General features: G+C 36.5%; 1 protein-coding gene across 1 annotated transcript in view; it reads right to left on the bottom strand.

Annotated features, from left to right (window-relative positions):
* Nucleotides 1–1,047: 1,047 nt before the first annotated feature.
* LOC121732804 (short-chain specific acyl-CoA dehydrogenase, mitochondrial-like) overlaps nucleotides 1,048–10,854 on the bottom strand; it is a 10,011-nt gene continuing 204 nt past the window's right edge. The window contains exons 2-9 of the mRNA XM_042122787.1: nucleotides 10,386–10,549; nucleotides 8,285–8,537; nucleotides 7,680–7,841; nucleotides 4,916–4,982; nucleotides 3,469–3,599; nucleotides 2,838–2,929; nucleotides 2,317–2,516; nucleotides 1,048–1,689 (exon numbers count right to left, since the gene is read on the bottom strand). Of these exons, the coding sequence (XP_041978721.1) occupies nucleotides 1,596–1,689; nucleotides 2,317–2,516; nucleotides 2,838–2,929; nucleotides 3,469–3,599; nucleotides 4,916–4,982; nucleotides 7,680–7,841; nucleotides 8,285–8,537; nucleotides 10,386–10,549 (1,163 nt within the window). The 3' untranslated portion in view covers nucleotides 1,048–1,595. The remainder of the gene's footprint in view (nucleotides 1,690–2,316; nucleotides 2,517–2,837; nucleotides 2,930–3,468; nucleotides 3,600–4,915; nucleotides 4,983–7,679; nucleotides 7,842–8,284; nucleotides 8,538–10,385; nucleotides 10,550–10,854) is intronic.

Below are 10,854 nucleotides of genomic sequence, written 5' to 3'. Positions count from 1 at the left end.
TAATCGGAAATTCATAGATCGATCGATGAAATTCATAATCTGAAAAAATCAGAATGTGTGTGGAGCGTACCTACTGATATTGTATGGTATTCCGGTCTTTCTGAATTAATAATATGAATTTCCGATTATGAAATATAGCCGGCTGTGTGAGGCCAGCCTAAAACGTTAGTGACTAGAAAATGTGGCACACTTAACTGTCGACTATAGCTGGCCGAAAATAAGATTAAAAATTATATTAAAAATAATTCTTTGTTGTTCGAAATTTGAATCTTGAGAAAGTTTCTTACACTAGAACTTACTTCACGTTACATAATAAGTACTTACAAAAATATTTTAAATGCAAAAACACCTTAAATTGTGACAGTATTATACTGCATAAATTCTTAAAATATAGTTTATTTTCACGGAATGCTCTGAAAAATAGATTTCAAAAATAAAATAATAATTTTATGCTTTATAATTAAAAATTAGGTCGCAGGTCGACCTCCAACTAGGTGGGACGACGATCTCCGCTTAGTTGCAGGCCCATGTTGGATGCGAGTAGCAGGAGATCGGTCATCTTGGCGTTCATTGAGAGAGGCCTATGTCCAGCAGTGGACGACTATATGCTGATGTGATGAATTAAAATATTAAAACGAAGTAGACAAATGACCGATTATATTAAATAACCGACAGTTACACTTAATACAAGTTTTGTAAGTCACATTTCATGGTTTGGACAATTGAATTAAGCAATTGATATTTTTTTTTATGAAATAAGGGGGCAAACGAGCAAACGGGTCACCTGATGGAAAGCAACTTCCGTCACCCATGGACACTCGCAGCATCAGAAGAGCTGCAGGTGCGTTGCCGGCCTTTTAAGAGGGAACAGGGTAATAGGGGAGGGTAATGATGGGAAGGGAAGTGAAGGGAATAAGGGAGGGTAGGGAAGGGAATAGGGTATGGGATTGGGCCTCCGGTAAACTCACTCACTCGGCGAAACACAGCGCAAGCGCTGTTTCACGCCGGTTTTCTATGAGAACGTGGTATTTCTCCGGTCGAGCCGGCCCATTCGTGCCGAAATATGGCTCTCCCACGTATATATATGAAACTATATCCACCTACTCTTAGTCTAAATTGTCTTTTCACTTTTATGTTTGTGCAGCAAAATTTGTTTAACACTTATTTATGTTAAGTATTTATTTACTTTTGTTATGATCAAATTAATTATGTATTATTTTAACTTTATGCCAGTAACACAAGGAATACTCTTATAGAAGGAGGTAGCTAAGTTTGAATCATGAATGGACTATAGAAAAAGTTGCTGCTTAACCTGGCATAATAGCTTAACAGAATAAAATAGTGTTAAATGCGCAAGTATTAATTCATATCGTAAATGATTAAGCCATCCACATCTGCAGTCGTTGCGGTCATTCAATCATTCCAATAAACATTCAAGGCACTTGAAACTGGTCAGGCAGCAACTTTGTATTTTAAAAAATTTGTTTTAATTTATTATTATTTAGCTTTATCTAACGCATATTTACATAATATACAATTGTTTTTACTGGGAAGATATCAGTACCCTGGATATGAAATCAGGCTTATCTTAGCGATCAGAGGGCGTCATGTTCCTTTAGCAGGTAGTGGCCGACGAGCCGCTTCTGTATGTCCGTTACGCCGCCGTAGATCTGCGTGCCTCGCGCGTCCCTGTTAAAAAAAACTTAACGTCAGAACTCAGAACATTCGCTTTGAAATTCGCGTTGAAGTCACGGAAGAAGGAGTTTTGCTGGGAATGTGAAAAAGTGATGTTGTGTTTTTGTATTATTTTCCTAAAATTGTGTTATCTGGGTTTTTAATGTGTAATATTGGTAGGATATTAACCATAAGATATTCGTTATCGTGCAAAAGTGTAGTGAAAGTGATGCAATATCCAGAAACGTGCTATTTTGTGTTCCCTACAAAACTACAAAGTTTCAGTAAAGCGTCTACTACTTTACTGAATCGACCGACTTGATCACTTGACTGTACTGTCAGTACAGTCAAGTAGTCAAGTCGGTTTTACTTAAGTAGACTTTGACTAGACTTTAGACCTAACAATATAGAAAAACGATGCTGAAAATTGTATTATAAAATATTGTTTTCCCGCCATAGTATATTCGACACTATCCATGGTTAAATAGCCGAAGTGCCATAATAAGAAAAGAAAAAAGTCACAACTGGTAGTCGGCGGTGGCGGTGGCGGCGCGCCCGGCGTAATACTTCGCCATGAGTCATGACACTATTCTTCGTGCTCACGTGTCTATATATTGTACACATATTATATACATAGCTCACCGGTAGTGTCTCTCGGCATCGTACTCGGTGGACAGTCCCCTGCCGCCGAGTATCTGCACCGCGTGGTCGGCGGCGGCGGTGGCGGCGCGCCCGGCGTAATACTTCGCCATGGCGCTGTTCTTCGTGCTCACTTGTACGGCGGCGCGGTAGGTGAGTAGTCGCGCTGTCTCGATGAGTATACTCATGTCTGTTAGACGATCCTGGGGAAGACGATAAGTTTTTATGTCACATGGATAGAGGGATATTTGCTTGGAAAAAAGAGTACTGGAACTAAAAGGCTTTTATTTATGGCAACATCACACTACTTGTCAACACTAGTACATTTTGTGTCAAAAGTGCGTTCAAGCGTAGCGTAGGGTTGCCTATATTAAAAGAAAAGCGCCCTCATTTAAAACGCATTCTTTTTCGCCAGGCTGTACATCTGCTTAACTCTTCCACACGCGCACGAAATCTTGTTTCCACGCGCGTATAAGGGACTGGCAGCTTTACCGGACTGGACTTAAAGTTAATTCAAGTCTTACCTTAACAGAGGGTAGTCTGGTTAAATTCTTTCCGAACGCCACGCGCTCCTTGGCGTAGTTCATGGCGGTGTCCAGCGCCGCTTGCGCGATTCCTGGCGACAAAAATAATATTACTAAAATTTTAAGTGATGCCTTTTACATGTTTGATTTTAGGGTTCCGTACACAGACATAGATCAAGATGATCTATGTCTGTGGTTCCGTAGTCCTGTCCCTATTTAAACTAATATGTTATGTATCATGAAAAATGTATTAATTATCATAAAGTTTAGCATAATAATTGTGTTCTAATATGTACTATCGAAAAAAATTATTCATGGGCAGTTGACAGTTGAGTCGAATTTTGTCAACCTAATGTAAGTCGTCAATAATTGTCGGCTGGATTTAACAAAACGCGATCAAAATACGTAGGTCCGCTATGAATTAACTTCTCTGATAGTACTACTACTTAGCCTATAACTTACTTACATAATATGACTGCTTGTTTTCCGAATAAATTAATGTTCGATCTCAACTGTCCGATATCGGATATCGTATAATAAATTAAAATAATACGAGTATGTCCCCTGTCACGTCTCCGATATCGTATATCGTATTGCATGATGTAAAACCACCTTCGCGCGCGTCACTCACCTACGGCGTGCGCGGCGATGCCGATCCTGCCCTGGTCGAGCTGCGCCATGGCGATGCGGAACCCCTCCCCCGCGCCGCCCACCAGCGTCGCCCGCACGTCGGACAACGTCACGTCACACGCTGTCGCCGCCCTGTCACTTCAAGCGTATTAGCTCAATCGCGTTTACACACTACGACACTATTAGCCCGGGCGCGCACTAGCGGCCAGGCCGCAGCGGCCAAGCCGCGGCGGCCATCGAAAGTATCATGTGGCCGCAGGTCGCGTTAAGAGGATTCCACACCGCCCTTTTTTCCATACAAACGTTGTCCCCTGATTCCTCCCTGGATAATGCTAGTAGAGTTATAATTTTTTTCCTGAATATCTACGGCCACTAATACAATGTCCCTATGTTTTCTTTTTTTTCATAATTTAATTATTATATAAGATATGAACGTTCAAAAACCCAAAAAAATGGCCAGATTTTCCACTGCGTTCAAACGTCCAGAAAACAGATTTGGCTAGATTATACAAAAAAAGCAAAACATAGGAACACAGCTCAAGCCTTTTTTAATCTTTAATGAAAAAAGTACTTAAATCGGTTAAGTTTTGGAAAAGGAATCAGGGGACAACGAATCGTTGATTTTCTGGATTTTCTGCAGTTGTCTCTATCGCGTTCTGCGGTATAGGCTTGAGGTAAGGGAGACAGCTATAGATATTACACGTACTTTTTTTTCATTTCTCTAGCCCCTGTTGTATCCTCTTAAGGCCAGGTGCGCGTCGTCTATGGCGGTTTCATACTAAGGTATCTATGTCGATGGCCGCCGCAGCCTGGCCGCTAGTGCGCGCCCGGGCTTAGTATTTACTATTTATAGTCGGCGCGGCGAACCTTGGTCCCTATGACACTGACAGTTAATAACATTGTAATGGCGTCACCATTAAATTAGGATCATATTAGAGCCCTTTAAAAATGCCATTTATAAATTTTACGTAGCTTTAACTTACGTTGTGTGATGAAGTAAGTTTTGCAGGACGTTAATGTAAATTCAGATTGAGATAATTTCTTGTAAATGTTAAGAATTGTTAAAAGTTCTAATGGAATATCATTGTAATGGCATAAAGCTACGTAAAATTTATAAATGGCATTTTTAAACACATCCAATATGATCCTAATTTAATGGTGACGCCATTACAATGTTATTAACTGTCAGGTGTCATAGGGATCAAGGTTCGCCGCGCCGAGTATAGTTGGCGCTTCAAAGTATGGCATGTTATCATGTAGCTTGCAAATATAGTTTACTAATTTAAGTGTTATCAAAATGTGCTGAAAAAAAATCTGTCAATGATCTTTTCAACTACGCGTTATGGGTTCTTTCCACATATTTTTTTACCTATAGGTATACACTCGCATTGTGTATGAAAATATTATATCGATTGACTTGGTCCCGTAATATTTTTTGCAGTACACACCTTACTCCCATTAGTGGTTCCTTTTTACCGCGAAACACGCCTTCAGCATCGTGAGGCACCAGAAAACCTGAAATATGAACGATTTTATACAATGACTGGATGAGGTGCACAAATATGTTGGCCAAAAATCATTTATAGCGCTGAAACATACATTTTTTCGTTACAAAAACTATCCTAGGTCCTTCCCAAAAAAATCCCATACCAATTTCCATCTAAATCGGTTAAGCATAAAGAGGCAATAGACACACTTCCATATTAATGATTTATAAATGTATTTATGACTAGCGGCCCGGCCCGGCTTCGCACGGGTGGACATTGGTTTTTAAATTATTTTTTTTAAATAAAGGTAGTCAATCTTTAAGTTAAGCAGAACATAAAAATAGTTTACATTATTTAGCCTGCAACTACTATATTATAATTATTATGTACATATAACACATTTTTATTGTATTTTTTTTTATATTTTTATATTTTAAGTGTTATGTTTGATTATTTTATCCTTACCTGCAGAAGATACTATTATTTATAATATTTTGCAATTTCTTCATGTTTTTTTTTTGTTTAAAATATTTTATGTTTTTTTTTGTAGTTTTATGCTTTATTATTTTATGCTTACCTACATCTACTATTATATACATTTTGAAATTTTCTATTTGTTTTTGTATAAAGTATTTTTGTTGTACTTTTGCGCTTTATGTTTTTTTACACCATACTTCTTTTTGCGTAAAAGATTCCATTAAAATTGGGTTAAAGCTTCCCTGTAAACGATATTTGATGTTGTTTTATTTTGTGGCAGCAAAATAAATTGATTATCAGCAGCTCCAACTCGGGATAGGCCAACGTATAGTTGACCATGAGTAAAACATTCTTTTCGTAGGTCGATGCCTACTAATTTGAAAGTTTGACCTTGGGACTTGTTAATAGTCAATGCGAAAGATATTTTTACCGGAAATTGAAGCCGTTTAAATGGGATTGGCAGATCAGTTGGAATCATCGGTATCCTCGGTATATGAGCTAGTTGACCAGCTGCGGGGCCGGTGATAATGGTAGCTACAATTAAATTGTCCTTTAATTCTTTAATAAGCAGCCTTGTCCCATTGCACATATTATTTGGTGGGCATAAATTTCTCAAAAGCGTGATTGGAATTCCGATTTTTAACGTCAGTTCGTGTGGTGGAAGTCCAGAAGGATTCAGCGAATTTAAAAACTCCTGTGGATAATGGACTGCATCTTCGATATTAGTGACGGTGTCGATCGATAGCATTTATAAAGCATAAGCAAGAAGGAATATTTTGGTAGATTTTTCACACAATTATTAACACTTAATACGGTTCCCTTTTTTCTCTCATTAAATATAGCCTATATTCAGCAGAAATAGTGTGGATTAAAAAATATGCATTAATACTTCCATCGTGCATCGGCATCGTGGGTATCGCAGACACAATAGATCTTCAATTGTTATGCTGGCAGCCGGCTGCCGCTATTGGAGATTTATAGTTAAAGAAATTAATTAATTATAATAGCAATCAAAAATAATAGGTAGTCATTCAAAACTTATTTTAAAGTATAGTCTATAATTTATAAAGCATAAGCAAGAAGGAATATTTTGGTAGATTTTTCACACAATTATTAACACTTAATACGGTTCCCTTTTTTCTCTCATTAAATATAGCCTATATTCAGCAGAAATAGTGTGGATTAAAAAATATGCATTAATACTTCCATCGTGCATCGGCATCGTGGGTATCGCAGACACAATAGATCTTCAATTGTTATGCGGGCAGCCGGCTGCCGCTATTGGAGATTTATAGTTAAAGAAATTAATTAATTATAATAGCAATAAAAAATAATAGTCATTCAAAACTTATTTTAAAAAGTTCTAAAAATATTACTTTCGTAGTCATAACTTTTAAAGCTTTTTTGAAATTAGGATTATAATAATGAAGCACGATAGTCTATATCAAATCAATAAAGCAGCACCCGGCTGTCGCATAACTATTGAAAATCTATTGTGTCTGCGATTCCCACGATCGAGGTAATATTTACGTGGACTCTCCGGGCGAGTCTGTGGCACTGATAATTAAATCTCTCCCCTACCGCACGCACACCCGCGCATCGCGCCTTGACGCCCAATTCGCAACGTGCAGCAGAAATCGTAATATTTTAATTTCGCCATAACATTAAAACCAAACGTCCAATTTTAATCATTCAAAGACCAAATATTATCTACATTAACTGTACTTAGTGATGAAATAATTTATTTTGATAAGGGTCAATAGCATGATTTAAATAAACGCATTTAAATATAGTCCAAAAAAAATTCTAGATTTTTTAATAAAAAAATGGTTATTGTGCCTCACTCAACATAGATAGGTATAGTGTGTCGCGGACTTTTTTGTAGATATTTAAAAGATCTATAATTACTTAGAACATTTTATGCCTCTATCTTTTATAGTTTAGGCAGCGTACGCAAAATAAGTAACTTTTCTGGTTGATTTTTTAAACCTTGCGTTCGAAAATCCCAAATATCTTACGGAACCTTATATTTTTCCAAAATAAAAATTAGCCTATGTTCAGCAGAAATAATGCAGGATTCCAATGGTAAAAGAATTTTTCAAATCGGTCCAGTAGTTTCGGAGCCTATTCGACTCAAACAAACAAACAAACAAACAAACAAAAAATCAAATCTTTCCTCTTTATAATAGTAGTGTAGATATAAGTAAATAAAAGTAAAATATCTAGTTTTTTAATGAGTTACACATACATGCAAGTCCCTTGTGCCTCAAATCTGGGTCAATAGTCGCGAACACTGCAAACGCTTTACCCTCCACCGCTGAAGTCACCCAGCTCTTCTTGCCGTTAATTATCCAGTGGTCCCCGTCCTGTCTGGCCGTTGTCTTGATGTTCGCTACGTCACTGCCAGCGCCTGAAAAGTTTTTTTTTGCAGGATAAGTTATCTGTTTCTTCAAACTATAGTCTATTGTGATGTGCGATTGTGATTATGACGAGTGAAAAGTAACATTAACTTCTTAATTCATCAAGCGCCATACGGTCACCGGTGACCGAGACACAATAGAAATTCTATTGTGTCTCGTTTTTCCACGGTCGACAGGTTAATTGTAAGATTTTAAAACCAGTTCACATTTTTATTATATACTTATTTAGTGTGAATGACCTATTATATTATGAATTATACAAATGCTGTGAGGAAAATTTCGAAATTGATTGTCAAGACAATTTTATATATAATATAATATATATAATAGTATTGTTTGCTTAGTGGTTGCGTCATATATCACACACAAAAAGATTGCATAATAGGTTTTCAATTTTATAGAAGTGAAACTTGAAATAGTAGCAAAATTTTACCTGGCTCACTCAGCGCAAAGCATCCTATTGCGCCCTTTGTGAACAGAAACTGTTCTTTCTGTGCCTCAGTGCCTCTTTCATTGACCAGGTTAGCGTACAGGAAGTTGTGTATAGACAGTATCATGCCTGTGCTGGCGCAGCCTCGCGAGATCTCCTCTACCGCGATAGCCAGAGAGAGGTAGTCCAAACCCATGCCTCCATACTCTTGGTCAACACATGCTCCCATCAAGCCAAGGTTTCCCAATTGTTTTATCTGTAAAAAAATAAAAGAAGCTATTGAAAAATATTACAGTAGTATATTCAGAATTAAAAAAGTATTTATAGAAATGTCAATGATACCTATATGAAACAAGCAATAGGCTGACAATGTAAGCCTATGAAATCCAGGATAATATCAACCTAATGAGATAATAAAATCAGATCAGTAGTAGATACAGTACATAAAGTGTTAATATTATATCCCTTTCTTAAAACTGTTGTTCTAATAGAAAGAAAATAACAAGATATAGATAATCTTATGCTTTTATGAATTAGCAATGTTATTACAACATCAAAGAAAATTGGTTCATATCTCAACAGGAAAAATGACTTACAAAGCGATTACTGAATACTTGAGTAGTAGTATGCAAGACTTTTGCATATAAAATTTACCGTTGATTTAATAACAGAACATCCATACTAATAATATTAATGACAAACTGAGTCTGCCTATCACCTCTTTCCGCTCAAACTGTTGAACCGATTTTGCTGAAATATTGTATGGAGATACTTTGAGACCCGGGAAAGGACAAATGTTACTTTTTATCCCATAAAAAATGTACAGTTTGCGCACGATAAAATAATTTTGGCGCAACGAATTTGCAGACATCATGTAGTACATAAGAAAAAATTGTAAAAATAAATGTCTGCAAAAAAATTGTAAATTATTTTGCCTATTGTACCTATTTTAAACATCACTTGATTTTTTTCCTGAATATTCTGTGTAAAAAGGTTTATATTAAGGGGTTGGGTTTCAGTGACATCTGAGGACTGGAAAAAACATTTGTATTCCATTTCAGCTGAAAAGCTATGTCTGGTCAGTCCCTATTTATAATGCACACATAATACATTATTTATTGCTATCACACAAATGTATGAATACAATGAATTAATTATGTTTATTTCAGGAACTTAATTATTTACACTTTGACTTAAATTGTTTAAATCTTATGTAATAAACTGATTTATTTCTAGAAAGCATATTTTTATACTTTGTTTACTTTTTATTAAAGAGGAATAGTATGTTTGCATAGAACAGGCATTAGCATGTGCTACCACGGGAACCTTCATCAAATGCCTCAGTGTGTCTACTGTATATGTATACAGTAGACACACTGAGGCATTTGATGAAGGTTCCCGTGGTAATACTTTAGGGGAAGTCACACAATATACTGCTAATTATTAAAAATGCACAGCTTACTGTTGCAAGTGAAATTAATAAAGACAACTTACAAAGTTTCAAGGACTTAATAATAAAGAGACTATTTCCTTTAATAGGCCAGCAAAATACAAGCAACTCCTCTGGCATTGTGACTATCATTAAGGCAGCACCTTGATAATTTGGCTGTAGTGATAACGATTTTTCTCAGCAATGACTAAAGCTAAGAAACTAAAGTTCATTGTCAGTATTCATCATGTCTTTGTCTTTGAATTACCCATAACATAACACGATTGGTCAACTTTTATAACACAGAATAATCAATCAAAAAGACCTCTGTGAAAAAAGGGATTCCTATTTTGCCAACATAGGAGTGATTTAGGCTTCCAAAATTTGTACAAAGATTGGTTCACCCATACACTTTAATTTGCCCATAGCTTATATGAAATGTAGTTTATGGTTTTTAAATTATGCAACAAAAACCATTTTGTCGCTTATGCCCTTTCTATTTTTTGCTGTTCCATTGCTTGTTTTCAAGTAAGCAAGCAATCTAAAACATATCCAACACAGTTTTTTACTTTAATGCTGCGTCACCTTAAGTAATGACAATCATCAGTCAATTAGATAATGCTTTAAATGTTGATTTACCAGATTTATTCTCCAATGTGAAAGAGTTAAATATACCTGATCAAATGGGAACCTTCCTTCCAAGTCCAGCTTGGATGCATTTGGCTTGAGATGCTCCTCGGCATAGCTCCTTGCCAGCTCCTGTACAGCAAGCTGCTGCTCATTGAGCTGAGTAGTGAAACTACGCCTCGGAAGAGTCTTCAGACTTTGTAATAAAGATACTGAAAAATATTACATGTTGTTTGGTGTGTGTGGCCAAACACCACTATTTTTCGTTCCAAAATCGAATCTTATATACATGGGCGTACCCAGGATTTTAGCTAGGGGGGGGGCAGCATACCTGTTTCGAGAAGATGTTCGGTCTGGTATAAAAAAATCATGAAATTGACTTTTATTAATCTGACTGAAAATATATTTTGTTTCCAACACTTCATTTTGCGCAGAGTAGGTAACATGTTTTTAATTCCCGCTTGCCAGGAAAATTGACGTTTTTTTTGTCTTCTAGTAAACAATGGCAAAATAGTAA

The sequence above is a fragment of the Aricia agestis genome, chromosome 12 (assembly GCF_905147365.1).
Source record: "Aricia agestis chromosome 12, ilAriAges1.1, whole genome shotgun sequence".
Classification (NCBI taxonomy): domain Eukaryota; kingdom Metazoa; phylum Arthropoda; class Insecta; order Lepidoptera; family Lycaenidae; genus Aricia; species Aricia agestis.
Note: the sequence above shows the minus strand (reverse complement) of the source record. Positions and strands in the feature narration are given on the sequence as shown.